The following is a 17,522-nucleotide window of genomic DNA, read 5'->3' on the forward strand; positions in this document are numbered from 1 at the left end:
TAAGGTGTCAGGAAGGGGTCCAGTTTCTGCTTTCTGCACATGGCTAGCCAGCTTTCCCAACACCATTTATTGAACAGGGAATCCTTTCCCCCATTTTATGTTATTAATAGTATGAATTTCAAAAAACATTAAGACTTTTTAATGTTTTTTTCTTTGAAGTTGATTTTCATTGGTTTTACTAGCTTAAAGGATTTTGAAGGTGTGTTGGAAGGAGCACAGAATATTCACAGCAGTAATATCATAGACAGCTTTGAGCAGATCTTTCCACTAAGTGGGAAATATAATGCATTTAGTCTGTTCATGTTTATTTCATTTTTGGCATAATATGTATTAGATTATTTCAAACTATTAGTCCTTGTTACAGTCACATGAGCTTGTAGGCATAAGTGATAATTGACAATCTTATATCCAAATGGATTATCATCAATTTTTCTTTTAACTGTAAAATTTGTGTGTATCCATTCTACTTAAATCTATATGTAAAAAAAGATCTATACTCAGCCTGCAAATGGAGTAGCTCGTTGCTTTTGTTTATGAGTTAAGAGATTTTGAAAAACGGTACTCTCATAGGCTTCCCCACCCCAGCCTGTCCAACCTTCTATTTGTAGGTTTCTACTGCTGTCGTGTCTCTGGATTGATCTATGTTTCCAGAAGGCCTCAGGAAAAATAAAAATTTGCAAAGTAAGTTTAGAATCTTCAAACCTCTGCACAATTTTGTGCTCCAGATTAACTGGCATGTCTATTGGCTATCTGTTCAAAACCCTGTCTGAGGTGATGCTGGAGGAGATACTGTGTGCTCTGGCAGTCATAGGTTAGCAGGAGGGAGTTGAACCCCTGTGGGAGGGGTAGACAGAAGTGCTGCAGACACTTCTGTGTATTTCACACTTCTATTTGAAATTAATCTTGATCACATGAGTATATATGCTGTTCTAAAACTTTTCACTATGTAGATTGCTTGACTGAATATCATGATGGTGCTTACAGAAACATCAAGTTTAGCAAGGTTCACTTATTTGTTTTTCCTGTACAGTAATTGCTTAATATATTTTGACCTCATAACTCCTGATGTAATATATTGTAATATGAAAAATACCAACCATAAACATTTTTAGCTTCATTTTTAACTTCATGGTTTTTTTTAGCAAGTAAGAATACCTGCCAATTTTTCTGTATCAAGATGAATAAAAGTTAAAGTTTCCATTTTGTAGTTAGCTTTCAAATTAAGAGGCAGGATAGGAAAATTGAATTGAGATTGGAATAAAAAGTAAAGTCAATTTACATAACAAGAGTTATGTACATGAATAAACAGTTGACGATGATAACTGTCAGATAAGAACAAGTGAAGTATTAACATCTGATAAAGAAGAGCAATTCCACATCATAGTAATGCCATTAATTCCTACTAACGTATCATTTGCTCAAATCATTGAGACTTTACTATTACATGGGTAGTTTACAGTAAGTTAAATGCGAAAGACAAAGCTATATAGTTTTTAGTGCTGCTGGGGAAAGATGTAATTTGATGGAAATGTGTCCACAAATCCAAGAGTAAACACTAAGACATGAGAAACTGCTAGATTTTTACACTACTTGTCTGAAAGTTTGGTTACCAAGCATCTGATCAGCTCTAGTACTTGAAGCCTTGTCTCAAAATATGTCTATAATACTAAGAGAGTTTGGAATTATATGCCAAGCCATTATTTCATATATACTTTTGTCATTTTGGAATCATCAGCATCAGAATCCCTGGAAGTGCTTTTTAAAAATAGGGATTCCTGTGCCTCACTGAGACTATAAAATCAGCATCTTGCACAAGCTACTCAAGTGTCAGCACTAACTTTTGGGAACCATGGCTTAAAACCATTTTCTACCTTACAAGTCAAACTACATCATTTTAATGCTCAAAGACCTTGGGCAACTCCATAACACCCATATAAACTTCATAATACACACACCAAGTAAACTCCAAACTGTTTAGAAGGCTTTCATGATACTTCGTAAACTCGCACTCCAGCTGCTATTACTCATGCAAACTATGCTCAAAAGACCCTAAACAACTCATTATGGCCCCAATGAGTCGTGCTCATCTATGCCTCTGTGTTATTGCCTAGGTTAATTATTCGTCCTAAAATTCTCCTTCCCTCCCCTTTACTACTGGACAAACTAGGTTGTTCAAGCAAAACTAAACTGCAGAGCCTCCTTCAATCCTTTCTGTCTGCTTTATACGTGCCTATAGTTTAGCAAAGACTATGGTCATAATAGTTACTTGCATATTCCTCTACCTATTCCCTGGGCCCTAAAACCTACTTGAGGGCAGGACAGTGACATTTGTCTTTTTATCCCCCATCCCTGAACCCTCTCCCACACAACAAGAATAGAGACTGGTTTAGCGTAGACTTTCAGTAAATGTTCTACTTCCCTATTTTGAATTATATCGTCATAAAAAAAGTAGTGTTCCCTCTCTGCTTTCTCTAGTAAAAGTAGTTTAAGAGGTCAAATCTGCCAGTTTTTAAAAAGAGTGAAAAAAAAAATCCAGGGATGTAACTGCATTGCCTTTAGCTAGAGGTGGTATGAGGATATACTCTTTATGGTTGCCAATGACTTCATATTTTGTAACTCTTCAGCTGTCCCGGCATATTACTTGCAGAAAGCATTACAGAGGTAGGCATTGAATCCCATATCTGTCAGGCGGTCACACAAACAAGCACAACTTCTAGATGAATTTGTGACTCTTAAAAATATAAATATAGTGCAGGGACTCTAGCTCCTAAAAAAGAATGCAAAGACTACAATTTTAGTAACATCCTCTGGACAAGCATAAAAGATGAACTTAGTCACGTTTGCCAGCTTCCGTGATGAATAAAGCATTGTCAAAGCAGAGGGATTACCTGTAAATTAAAATAATGCTGATGGGGAATAACCAGAACTTGTTTTTATTTTATTTATTTTATTTTTTGAGACAGGGTCAGCTCCATTGCCCAGGCTGGAGTGCAGCGGAGCAATCAGAGCTCACTGCAACCTCCGCCTCCTAGGCTCCAGGGATCCTCCCACCTCAGCCTCCAAAGCAGCTGGGACTGCAGCCACAGTGGACTGATTTTTCCATTTTTTGTGGAGGCAGAGTTTTGCCATGTTGCCCAAGCTAGTCTGGAAATTTTGGGCTCAAGTGATCAGTCCACCTCAGCACTTATTTTAAGTTGTTTAAAAATAGTTCCTAAAGCAACAAGTTGTTTAAAATTTTGGTTGGTCTCTTATTTCATCTCTTTGAGTCAGAATAATAGGGCATACTAATTTGACTAATTCTACTATCACTGAGCAATATGAACTATTTTCACACATAGCTTTAAAATAATTCTTGCAGACCCGGCGCGGTGGCTCACACCTGTAATCCCAGTACTTTGGGAGTTCAAGGAGGGTAGATCATGAGGTCAGAAGTTCAAGAACAGCCTGGCCAAAATGGTGAAACCCCCGCTTCTACTAAAAATACAAAAATTAGCTGGACATGGTGGTGGGTACCTGTAATCCCAGCTACTCAGGAGGCTGATGAAGAGAACTGCTTGAACCTGGAAGGCAGAGGTTGCAGTGAGCCAAGATCACATCACTGCACTCTAGCCTGGGTGACAGAGCATGACTCTGTTTCCAAAAAAGAAGAAGAATTGTTGCAATAAGTAATGAGAAAATGGGAAGAATCATGTACAAGGTTGAGACATAGAAGTGGGAAGCTGGGTCAGCACTGGAAAAACCCCTAAATGCTGCTGTCATTTACATATTCTAGCATCTGACCAATTCCTCTCTTTGTGGCCCTCATTTAAAAAACACACTCTGGGAGAGAAGTACTTTATAAAACTAATTCACACTAAATACCACAGACATATAAGATCTCTTTTCCATATGAAATCAGGACTCTTGAGGTTAGTGCACGCCTGAGAACAGAGGGCAGGGAGAAAGACCCAGTAAGTTATAGTTAAAATATTTCTGGTTTTATTTTGTTTTGTTTTGTGTTTTCTTTTTGTTTTTTTAGACAAACAAGGGACATATTGGAGCCTATACTTATACTCTTCACTGAAATGGCCTGGGATGATCTCCTTTTAGATGTCACATGGACAGGTCACTGTTTAAGGAATGTAGTCGACTTCCAATCCACTGGACATTACATTTGGAGTGATCTAGCTTCATCTGCTTTCATCCTCTTCTTTGTTGGGCTATGGGGCTGTTAAAAATTTAGGCTTACGGCCCTTTCCCTTTAAACCCATGGAGGGTGAATATTAGCTACAGAGTAGTCAAAACTCTTTTTCTGAATTAATTATATGTTTCTGTTTAATATTTTATGTCTGTTGCTTAACATCATGCCTAATACACAAAATGAAGAAGGTACTTGTGAAATAATCAGTGATAGATGGTTGGAAGGATATGTAGGAGGGAAAGCTTATAAGAAGTTTTGTTGTTTTCTTCCTATGTCAGACAGATCACTACTATAGGAACTCTTTCTATACTCCCCAGTTATCTGCAAGAATCAAACTAAAAATATAGTTAATGCCTTGATTCATAAATATCTCTAATCAGATATTTTGGTCAGATTTGTAACATCTACTTAATTGTTAATTGACAACATCTCGTAACACAAGTGCCATGTCTTGCACCGTTTTGAAAAGCAAAGCTGAACTGAGTACTAGGACAGATTCCTAAAGTGTCAAGGCTCTAGAGAGAAAGTAAAATAAAGGTAGTCCAGGCTGAACAGCCGTTTATGGAAGTATAGTCAATCTTAGATCCTCTAGTACATTCATTATAACAGAATTCTGAAATGTGTAGGTCAAGTGACCGATCCTCTTGGTTTACATAGGGGATGGAGGAAGTATAAAACTGAGTACAGTCCAAAAAAAAGAAGCAATTGGTGACTTATTTTTATAGCAATAATATTTTTGTTTAAATATAGATAAAAAATAGAAACTACCAAAAAAAAATTTCCACAATAGCAAGTAGACAGTCAGGGTTAAATTATTTAAACTTGATTTTTTTGTGTGTGTGGGTACTATATCACATTTTCAAATAGGTGGGGCTTCCCCTGATATTTTGTCAAGAACCATCAACAGTATTTTTAGCAACATTCGTTTTATATTTAATCTGGTAGCAGATGTCTGGGTGGCAAATTGAAATTTCAAGAATAAGAAATTAAAAAAATAATCCAGTAAGAGAAAAACATTGAGAATATTAAAATATCTAATATAAATTGTCTACTTAGCTCCTTTCTTCCTTCCTCCTTTCTTTACTTTTTCTCTTCTTTTCTGTGTTCTATTTGCTTTTATCTTTTCTGTTCTTCCTTTTTTTCCAGTTAGATAGTATTCTGGACACAAAGAATAAGGCCAAATATTTTATGAACCCCAAACATAATTAAATAAATCATAGATTAAATGGTAGATTATTTTATGCTTCAGATATCTTCATTTAACAGACCATTTAATGGATCAATTTAGAGGATTATATCAAATCTAAAAAAACACACTTACATTAGCTACTTTCTTATAAAAAAGTTTGTACTCCGAAAAGTTTTCACTGCTTCCTATTTTGCCTGACAGTCCTTTCTAATTTCCGCTGTTATAAATCAATTTAGATTTATTCGCTTTGTACAAAAGAACTCCTGTAAGTTTTTAATAATAATTATCATTATCACTGATTAAAGTTATATTGTTCAGGCCAGATGGAGGCCTTTTCCTGTCAGCTACAATGAGCTTGCATTATGTTGTTATAATGTGTTTGGCTCTAAATAAACAGATGGCAGAGTGACAGGATATTATATACTGGTGATGTCAGCGGCAGTACTTCACAAACAGCATTGCTTTAAATAAACTCTGTTGTAGCAAAGATCCCTGTACTTTTAAGAAGATGACTTGAATTGAACCTAAGTATTGTATTAATTTGGAAATAGTACGGTTTACTTCCTCAAAGGTAGACCCTCTGAATGGTCTGAGGTTCAGCCAGAGAAAGTGTCTGTTGAATCATTATGTTAACCATGTATGCATTCAACAGTATAACCCCACTTAGGCAGTTTCACTAGAGTCAGGAAAACACTCCAGGCTGTAAGAACTTTCTGGTTGAGGAATTAAAAACTTAAAGAAAGATGGGAACATCTTGATCAGACAGTATTTGATAATATTTATAATATAGTTAACTTTGCTAAACACTTTGAATGGGAGTAGCCTATTAACAATTAATATTAGACAATTGATAAGGTTTAATAAGAAGCATTTTAGGAAATGTCATAGAAAGCATGTTTATGGAAAAATTTTACTCTTTAATAGATTTTTAACATCTGTTTTTATTCTAAAAATGAGTCATGTGCCCGCAGAAATTTAGATGAACCTATGAAATTCAGAAATAAGATTCAAAGGAAGTCATTTTACATGATTTCTTCTAGCCAATATTCTTTATTTTGAGTCCCAATGGGAATTTCTCTGTAGGACAACTATGTTTGTTGAGGCAAATACGTGTGGTAGAAGAAGATGCCGCTATAGGAGATTAAGGCTTATATTTGAAAATGTAAATCGTGTTAATAAACATTTTAGAAGTATATATTAAATAATTAAAATTAAGCTTTCAAAAATATAGCTTAAATGCATAATTTTATTATTTATTCTGATAACTTTTCATGGGTTTATAAGAATATGTTCTTGTTCTCATAGATTTCAACTTATTTTTAACTATTGCTTTGCTTTTTCACATGTTGCTTTAGGTAAGATGTGATCTCTGGAAGTTATATCAAGTAGAATAGATCAAGAGAATAATAATGCTCAATAGTCAAAGTGTAACTTATTTAATATAATTATTTGCTTTTGATTTTCTGAGAAAATTCACAAATTCATTTATTTTAATTTTCTATAAAATAATAAGATGATTTGAATACCAGGAGATTGTACTTTCTTTTCACATATATTTGACATTCAGGTTTTCCTACTTAAGTGGCATTTTATGGGCTATGTTTCCACTCTAGTATGACATAAAAATCCTCGTAAAGGAGCAGGAGTATTTCCTTTGAGGAGTTACTCCTAGTCAAGGAGTGAAAGATTATAACATGAATGTCCTTTTTCCCTTTTCCTGTTCTGCAGGTGGACGTTGCCATAAGTCCTGTACTGGCCGTTGCTGGGGACCCACAGAAAATCATTGCCAGACTTGTAAGTGTTCATCAATGAGAGCACACAAGTTTGATGTGGTCAAGGAATTTTAAGGATTTGTACATTTCATGCCTCTGGTCATCTAAAACATAAAATGAGCTATTGCCTCCTTGTGGTTGATTTGCTTTGGTCCACGAAAACTTCCCAATTTCATTGCTTTCACATGGAAATTAAGATATAATTGATTCTTAGGTTTCTTTGTGGTTTCTAGGTTAATGATCGCAACAGCACAGCTGTGGTGATATTAACTATATCTAAGAGTTTTTACATCGGTAGAAATGGGAAACCCAATGTTTATAAAATAGTAACCCAATTTCAGGTTAACTGGGTCTCTCAGTCCATTCACCGACTAGTTATTTCACTATTTACTCATTAGAAAAAGAAAAGGAAAGGAAAAAGAAAGTGTACTATATACCCACTGTATTCCAGGCACTGTTCTAGGCACAGGGACACAAACTTTATGAATTGTGGAAATAGTCACCATTATTGACAGTAACTATTACCCTTAGTTTATGTTGTTTCTTGAATTAGTCATTAGCTAGAAAATATGAAGCTATCATCATTGCTAAGACATATAATAATAAACCATACTGAATATAAAGAAAAGTATCTAGTTTTTGCAGCATCCTTAATGTTGTTTAATACTCAAATCAGCACTGAACTTTCATGAATCTTGAGAATAAATGATTTCTTTAAAAATGAAAAATAAAATGTCCTATAGAAGTAGTAAACACACATTCTTCCTGTAGCAATAAAAATGACTGAAATAAGTTATGGAAAAAAGTGTCATGACGAGTTGACATTTATTTCTTTATTAGCATAGATGACACAGAAAATATTATTAAAGATTCAAACATACAAATGTTAGATATTTTGGAAATTTGTTATACTCTTTGGTGAAAGTTTACAGATTTCTAATAATTCCCAGTTCACAATATTTGCTGGATTCTATTTTAATAAAGAAATACAAAAAATTATTTTATTGTGAACCACCAAAAAAGAAAAATATATGACAGCTATATTTGCAATGATAAATGATTTCTTAAATTTACTAACTTTAATTCATGAGCATTCTCATATGCAAAAGTTATGAAACAGAAAAGAATATAAGGTAAAAATAATATCTTCCCATGTGGGTCTCACCTTTTCCCTCAGCCATCCATAGACAACAAATATTATTGGCTACTTTGGTGTACTTTTCCAGAAATAATTTATGTATACCCAAGGAAGTATGCATTCACCACTTTTTATTCAAATATTAGCATGTTTTACGTGTTGTACTGCAACTTGATTTTTTCAACCCATGCATGTGTATGAATTATTTGTAGTAATTTCTAGAGGTGAATTAGTAGAGTCATAGACATGTGGATTTGGAAATTGGTAGAGCTTTTTAAAATGGAGATCTTGTTTTCTATAGAGGTTGGAATAATTAATTCTACTGAGACCAGTGTATATAAATGCCTGTTTCCCTCCCTATTCTTTGGACAAAGCAGTTCATTAGGGAATTTTTAGATCTTTGTCAAAGGGTTAGATGAAAAATAGTATTGTAGTGTAGATTTAAATTAACTTATTTAGTAGAAACAATGTTTTATGGCAGGAATGTTTTGACAAGAATTTTAAACAGGTTTCTAAATAAGATGAGATTATTGTGTGAAATTCATTCACAACATTTGGAGACATTCATTTAATAGCAAAGAAGTCAAGGCTAAGTTGCATCGCAGTGCTTGTATGACACGGATTTGGCCACTTGCAGGAAATCAAGCTCTCTCAAATAAAGAAAAATCTGCAACACTGTGATGAAGTGACAAGTAATCAAAGAGACTGTGAAAGTGCTAGTTATCCACTGTCATTTCATGGCAAAAAAAGCTTCTGAGGTATCAAAATTAAAAATGAGTTTGTACTCACTTACCTACTTATTTATTCATTTATTTATTTTGCAGAAGGGTCAAAGAGGCTTCTGCAAAAGCTCTTTGTTGTGGCTGAGCCACTCTGGTGGGCCCAGCCACACGCTGTCTCCTGGTAGAGGAGGGAAATCTCACGCCCGTGGGGCTCAGCTAGTATTGTGGAGGGACTCATCATAGATCTGAGGGATGAAGGGGCTTAGATTTGGGAAACACTGGGGTGGATCTCTCTTCTGCTGGTGGGAGATTTAAGACACCCTGCTGTTGTGTTTTTCCTCCAGTGCCAGATACCAAACCAAAATTACTTCCTCCCACCACCTTTCAGATTTCTCATTTGGTTGCCTCTTGTGTTACTTTCAGGGTTTATAGTTGAATTTAAAAGGTAGGGAGAAAAAGGTCTCTGTCATCTTTTCTAGTTCAGAGTCTCATATAGTGCATTCAGTAATACTATTAATAATTTAAAATTATTTTACTTATTAATTTCATCTGTGTCTTATTTTATGTGTATTTTTACAGATTACAAAATGCGGTAGTATAGTTAGATTGTATGTATAGATTTTACAGTCGTCCCTCATATCACTGGTTTCCATATGGCAGATTCAAGCAATTGCAGATCAAAAATATTTGGAAAAAAACAATTAGGATATTAAACAATTAAAAATAATACAAATAAAAAATACATTTAAAATAATACAAGTAAAAAACAATACCTTATAGCATCTATTTACATAGCATTTACATTTTATTAGGTATTATAAGTAATATAAAGATGATTTAAGGTATACAGGATGATGTGTGTAGTTTATACTCAAATATTATATGCCATTTTATATAAGGGAATGAACATCTATGGAGTTTGGTATTTATGGGGATCCTGGAACCAATTTCCTGCAGATACCAAGAAAGACTCTGTGTATACATATTCTATATTATATATACATAGATGGTGAATAATTATTCTCAGATTGAGATATATGAGTAGAAAACTTGAAAATTACTGTATTTGGGTAGAATGAGAAAACAACATATATGAGTTTTCTCTAACTTTGAAATTTCCTTCAAATTGTAGAGTGCTAAAAATTCTGAACCTTTTATTTTAGTAGATCTGTTTATGTTGGGTAAAATTTACAAAAGTTATAATTTCCACTAACATCTCTTATTTTTATAATAGACCACTTTCAAGATAATTGTCAAGTAGACACGTGGCCTTCTCTGAAAAATGCCCACTTCTAGATGCTCAGTCCCAGTAGGCATGTTTGTTTTATGGGACACTTTACCCCTTACTTCACAGGGCAGTGTTTTTTAACCAGAAGTGATTTGCCCCACAAGGGACGTTTGATAATTTCGGTTGTCACATCATGGAGGTGGGGTGGGAGGGATTATCTTCTGACACTAGTAAAGTAGAGACCAGAGATGATGCAAAATATTCTACAATGCATAGGAAAGCCTCTCCTACCCCTACCCAAACAAAGCAATAGTCAGTAGAAATACAAAATAGTACTGAGGGTTGAGAATCTTGTAATGTGGTAGATAATTGACCAGGCTGGGCCAATCAGATTCTCTCTCCAGAGAATTTAGATTTGGGATCCAGAAGTGTTGGTTACACAACCTTAGAAACTTGAACCTGAAGAGATGTTAAAGCTAATTGAGGTTTCCATTTTTGAATCATGTATGTTAATAAGAAGCAGAAAGAACCAATTGTCAAAGACACTAAAGAATAAAGCAGTCATACAGAGAGTTGAGGAAAGGAAGAATAACAGTTTTTGACAATGTTTACCTCCTAGTTCTCTGTGTTTCATGAGGTCTAGCCACACTTCTGTCCTTAGATGCTGTAAGAAACATGATGTTCTTCTAGCATATTTGAATGGAGTTTTATTACTTGCCATCAAATGTAGGTGGGAGGAAATCTTGACTAAGAAAATAATCAAGTTATAATTCATGTATCAAATCATCAGACATGAAGTTACTTAATTCAACTAATTTTTTAGCATAGAAGCTATCCTTTCTATAATCTAAAATTGGTTTAATGGTCACTGTGCTTACTACACAAAGCATACCAAATTTAAACTCAACAAACACATGTACCTAATATACACAAATACAAATTTTATTTTATTTTATATTATTTTGTTTTAGAGACAGTGTCTAACTCTATTGCCCAGGCTGGAGTTCAGTGGTACAATCCTAGCTGACTGCAGACTGCAGCCTCAAACTCCTAGGCTCAAGCAGTTCTCTCACCTTGGCATCCTGAGTTGCTGGGACTGCAGGCACGTGCCACTGCACTCAACTACCTTTTTTTTTTTTTTTTTTTTAATAGTGACAGGAGTCTCTCTTTGTTGCCCAGGCTAGTCTTGAACTCCTGGCTTCAAGCAATCATCTCTCCTTGGCCTTCCAAAATTCTAGGATTGCAGGTGTCAGCCACCACACCAGCCAAATTTTAGAATAGTATACAAATTAACATAGAATTTTATTAAATATTTCCATTTTTAAAAGTCATATTCATAATATTTCTGTGAGTTAAAAAGGGAAGTTACATTAATCCCATTTTAAAATTGAGAAAATATAACTAGAGAAAATGATTAAAGGGTTAAATTTACACAGCCAATACCTGTAATTTTAACCTTAGTGTTCTGAAGCTAAAGACAACTGTTTCCCGGGTACCCTATTTTATAGCACAGGTTAGTAGTCGAGGATGTTGGATTTGAAACTAGCCAAAAGATACAAATCCCAGTTGTTTCCACTTTCTATCATGGGAAAATGACTTCATCTTTTAAAATATCATTACCATGTCTATAGAATGGACATAATTATACTTAACTGAGGGTTTTGTGTGTGTGTGTGTGTGTGTGTGTGTGTGTGTGTGTGTGTGGCAGGGGGTGGAAGGTAAGGGGCACAATGAAATTCAATACAACAAAGCAGTTGAAGGGCTTAAATAATTTTTAGCATGTCCAAAACCCAGTCAATAATAGCCGATATGATAATAAACTAAAAAGGATACTGTTATAAAACTTACCCCAATTTGAATCTGAATGAATGGATGTGCAAGGCAAACTGCTGTAGACTAGTTCCACCTTGTGAAGTCTACTGACACCTGGTGGCTGGGAAATGGAAAAGCGAAAGCCCTGGAGTGGGGTTGGAGGCTGCTTGCCCTTGACATTCATTCCTGTCCTCCTCTCTCTCAGTCTGAGCTACTTGAAAGCAAAATTACTTATCCATATTTAAAGAGCACAGCATCCTGAGGCAAAAAGTACTTTGGAACTACTCAAAAATATACTTATTATAAGACCAGAATTTTAGAATTTAGGTTATATTTTTTGAGAATCAGATCTCATGAGAGATTCCATAACAACATGAGACCTCCGGAGATACCATAGAGTTGTAACATACATGATCAATTTTTTAAAGTAAATTATTTTAGGCTTTCTCTAGATTTCCAATGACTCTTCTATTATTTAAAACATATTATTTCCTCTTAGGTCCACTAAAGATACACTTATATCTGACCCTGGCTTAACTTTTAAAAATCAGAAAACATGCTATGTAAGTTTTTGTCAATATTCTGCTTTTGTGGATTGACTACATAAAAGTACATTTTAGGATCTGAAAGACATAATCAGATGTTATTTACAAATGACCTATTTTTCTATAACTAAAATAAATTCACTTTAGTGAAAGCTTCTCTGAAAGTATTCAACTTCATGATTCGCCAAGTTATTTCCTTATTTTTTGTGGATAATTATTCTTTGAGACTTTTCTTACATTGGGGAAAGGAGAAAAAAGCATTTAAAAGCCCCAGACCTCAGCTAAGGAAACCGAAGTGAAGCATGTATTTCATTTACTGCACCTTATCAGTGCTGACATCTTCCCACAGGTGTCTCCTAGCAAATGTGCTGGGAGTTATCCTCTTTGTCACTAAATGGTGAGAAGCCATGCTAAAGACAAATGGCCCAGGCTCTGGGAGAACAAGTTCATGAAAATGAATGACTTGTTAGGGTGAAATGAAGCAAAGAGTGGTGATCAGACTGAAAACAACTCTGAATAGAGATACAGAGAAACAAAGAAGCTGGTCACAACAAGAGTGAGCTTCAGGGGAGGTCTGTGGGAGGCCAGAGGTTTTAGACAGAAGAAATGAAGAAAAGGTTTTTGTTTTTGTTTTTAATAGATTTAGCTAAGTGGAAGAAGAATGTGAACAAACTGACAAACTTACCACAAACAACAGTTCATTATGCAAACCTACCAGATAGAAATTTCAGTAAAATTTTTTACATGTTTAATAAAATGTAGTATATTTTTAGTAAAATTTAGTCACATTTTGCAAGTTATTTTGTGTCCTTGTTTGGGTGCCACAGTTAGCCTGACTGCATGTTAAATAATTTAATTGTTCCTCCATAGCATTTAATTATGTTCAGACTAGAAACTGTGAAGATAGTAGCTGCTTTTAAATGTGTTCCTAACATATGAAATATTTTCTAGATAAATTCTTTAAAAATAACTCATTCAACTTAAGGAATTTTGTAAATATTCATGTAAGTTGATTGTGCTTGTAAAATCTAACCTAGTGTTCCCCTCTTCCTGTGTTACCCATATGTCTGATTTTCTAAAATATCACGAATTTATTCTCCTTAAATCCTTCTGGATGTTAGAGCATCATGACCCTATAAACCTAACAAGAATATTTCTCACATAGTTGCAAGGGGTCAAAGTAGAACTTAACGATTGAACACTTAGAGCTACATTACATGTGGAGCAGTGACTCAAACTTGAAAGTACTTTTAAGCTCAGTTAAATCGTGGCTCCACTGCTCCATAGTCCAGCTTAAGTAAATTGATTCAGTGGATTAATGTAGTCATGTCAGGGGAAACAAACTTATCTGCCATGTGAAGTCTGAAGCTTATAGAAGTATTATTTAGCAGGCTTACCGGTAAGAATGACAACTCTCTCTGTTCATAAGAACTGAGTCCTAAGGTCTGAGCTCTATAGGTTTAGGTATGGGAGAGACTGAGCTTTAATAAATAAAAAATAATGATTAAAGAAACAAAGTTATCTCTGTCCCTGCAAGATATATGGAGTACACTTGTCTTATTTAAAGTAGATACTGCATGTCCTTTTTTATCTTTAAGTACAATATCAGGCCAGCTCTCTCCAGTATCCTATTATCAGAAAGGGTGGTTGTTTCATTTTACACATTCCTTTTGTCCTCCCAGACCTGGTGTTATCTCAGTCACTGCATTTTGCATGAGGGGAAAAAGGCACATATCCAAATACTACAGTTTGATTTTCCTGACCCTTGCATACATTTTGCATGAAAGTAATCATAATTGTGAAGTTTTCCAGGCTGATAACCACTCAATACGCTCTTTACTTTTCTAAGTTTCTTTGTAAATGATGTTTCTTGCTGATAAACTGATTAAAAAATGTGAGTTTGACAATGTTAAAAACATTATGTATTGTAGGAATTGAAATGCCACAAAATTAATCAAAAAATGAATACTTTAACCACTGGAGTGAACAGATATATTTCTCTCCATTTGAATGTCATTAAACTGACGATTGCATTACTTTAACCAAAAGAAAATTTCTTTTGATGGAATTTACCCCTTACTTCTTACTTGCTTATGATAGTCTTTCTAGACTATCATAAGTAATAGAACCTGCCAGGTTACCTCAAAATCTTTTTTTAATTAAGAGTAGAATAATAGTAAAATAAAGACAAACACTGTATTTGTTTGGTTGTCGATACTTGTTAATACAGTGTATTTCTACATTGGCAAAATAAAACCTTGTTCCAAACCACATTTTATGTTATTTATGGTTTCCATACAGACATTATAGAATATACTAGGAAAATTTAGAACTTATTTAGCATTTTCCTCAATAATTTATTATGCTTGGGCATGAAGAAAATTGCTTTAACATTTGCAATATATTAAAAGTTTCAGTTTAATAATAAATGGGAAAAAAATAAAAACCTTACCCTGGCTTATGCATTTTATTTATTCCTAAGAAAAAATGTTAGAAATATACACATCGCCTTTTATTTATTCAAAAGTATATCTGGAGCTGCTTTGAAGAAAAATATTAAAACCTAATAAAGTGATTATGTATTTTTGTTCCTCAAAATTTCAGCAAGAAATGTTGCAGTTGAAAATTAAATTGTATCCTTTGCCGTGAAATTTTCAAGAGTTTCCTGTAGATTGTGAAACCAAAATGACAAATTATGAAGATAATAAACTAATTATACTCATACACATGCATACACATATAATTTGCCTAAAGTGTAATTGTATTTACATTCTTTGTGCAACAAATGTTGTTTAAAAAGAAGGTGCCGATGTGGTAAATATCCAATTAGAGCAGAGAAAAGCAAGTGGGAGCTAATGGGGAACAGAGAAAGAGCTGAGCCAGCAGGCCCCATCAATCAGGATAACAGCGAGCCTTTGTAAACGCCAACATCTTTAATTAAAACCCTTGTATTTTACTAATAACTTTGTACCTCCATAAGCCTTCTTATTGATTTCAATTATTCCCATTTTTCTTTTTTGGATTTATAGTTTCTGGAGATATTGTAAAATTAACGTAAACTTTAGAATAAACCAATTACTTGTGTACATTGAACATTTCAGAAAGTGCCCCAATAATTTACTGTTAGAAAATAAGAAAAATCTTCCCTGATGTGCTCTTCATTTTGACATAAGTTGATAATTTGTATTGTAATTTAATGACTTTTCTCTAAGATTTAAAAGAACAAGCTGTTTCATTTTAACTATGAGAGATGTATATATTTGAAATGCTCTGTATATTACAGTTTAATGGGTTTCAGAAGATAGTAGTTAATGCCAAGCCAAGGGCCTCAGGGGGTATAAAATTGTTCCTGGTCTGTGGGCATGCTGTGGGTGAGATACAAGACAAAGGTGAGGAATATTGGAAACATTCAAAAAAAAATATTAAACTGGGGACATTAGATAACTGGAGATGTAGTCCTACCTCTAACTCAGTTTTAGAATTTCAGTTTCAACAAGTTTCTCTCTCTCTATCTATCTCTATCTATCTATCATCTATCTATCTGTCATCTATCTATCTATCTATCTGTCAATTATCTAGTGTGTGTGTATGTATAACTACATATATAGTTATAGATGATACAGATACAGATACAGATAGATTGGGAGAATGCAAACTATGGGGTGTTGCTGGCAGCTATTGTAAAGAGAGAAATCAGAGAGTGAATACTCTTGAAGGATTATTACTAGGACATTGAGAAGAACAGTTAGATATATCTGGAAGTTCTACCAATAACATAATTTTGTTATTTTGGTAGTGATGACAACTTATTCTCAATTATTTGTGTCTTCACAGCAGAAGAGCTGACTGTCATTAGAGTAACTATATTTGACTATCAAAGAGAAAATTTCAAAATCACCTGCATGTTACATGCTTCTGATGAATAGGACACCTACACTGTTCTGGCTACAGAAATGGAAAGAAGTGTGAGATTTTATTCTAGGAACAGCAGGCACTTACCTGCCACTCTCATGGTTAGAGAATTTAGCAAGTAGGGAGAAAGATATGCCCCTTATAGTCCTACCTTACATTTATCTGAAATGTAGTATCTTCTATTTCAGATTAATCAATGTGATTAAAGAAATAGTTAAGTAAACAGTGTAGGGATGAAAGAGGATAAGAAAGGGTAACAAGATACAGATCAACTTCTCTTATGCCAAGCCACATTTTTGCTCATTATGTGAGAATAAGTGTGAATTCTCTAAATATCAAACATGTAAAGATTTCATTTCTCAAGCCAATATAAATTGTATATATTACTCAATAATTTATTATATTATCATGGCTGCATTTCTCCATTAGCATGGGTTCTTTCCAAAGAAATAGTCACTATATTGATTTACGATGAGTTATAAAAACATACAAAAATATTTTTAAAAATAATTTACACATATTACTATTTCACTGAAGACAGTTATTTTTTATCTATCTAAAATCTTTTTGCCCATGAATTTTGTTATAATGGAATGTATGGAGCATAATGACCGCAAGAATACCTACAGGTTTTGTTCTGATTTCAGTATTTCTTGAATAACTGTCACACAGGATGAATCTTTTCCTCTACAATAAGGATGGTTGTATGTATTTAAGATGTATGTAATTACATTCACTAGAAAATGGAGGGGATGAGGGAACAGAAAGATTCTGATGTTAACAACTGGTTGCTGATAATTTAAAAGAAAAACCAGGCTACAATATTTCACCAAGACATAACCACAAAATTAAATGGAGAATTACTGCATTCTAAGATAGAAATTATCATGCTATGAAAATTTCAGTTCTTCTAAAATTAAGCTATATTTTTAACTATCTTTAATCAATTACCAATGCTTTTTTAATTGAATAAAAAATAATCTAAAGAATCTCTTAAAAATACATTTAATAAAATAGCAAGATG

The 17,522-nt window shown here is 33.9% G+C and overlaps 1 protein-coding gene across 4 annotated transcripts in view; it reads left to right on the forward strand.

The window, feature by feature from the left end:
• ERBB4 (erb-b2 receptor tyrosine kinase 4) overlaps nucleotides 1–17,522 on the forward strand; it is a 1,210,589-nt gene that overhangs the window by 812,378 nt on the left and 380,689 nt on the right. For all 4 annotated transcript variants that reach the window (XM_017535013.2, XM_017535015.2, XM_017535010.2 and 1 more), the window contains exon 5: nucleotides 7,098–7,163. In XM_017535013.2, the coding sequence (XP_017390502.1) occupies nucleotides 7,098–7,163 (66 nt within the window). The remainder of the gene's footprint in view (nucleotides 1–7,097; nucleotides 7,164–17,522) is intronic.

Source organism: Cebus imitator, unplaced genomic scaffold, assembly GCF_001604975.1.
Source record: "Cebus imitator isolate Cc_AM_T3 unplaced genomic scaffold, Cebus_imitator-1.0 Scaffold89, whole genome shotgun sequence".
NCBI classification, from domain to species: domain Eukaryota; kingdom Metazoa; phylum Chordata; class Mammalia; order Primates; family Cebidae; genus Cebus; species Cebus imitator.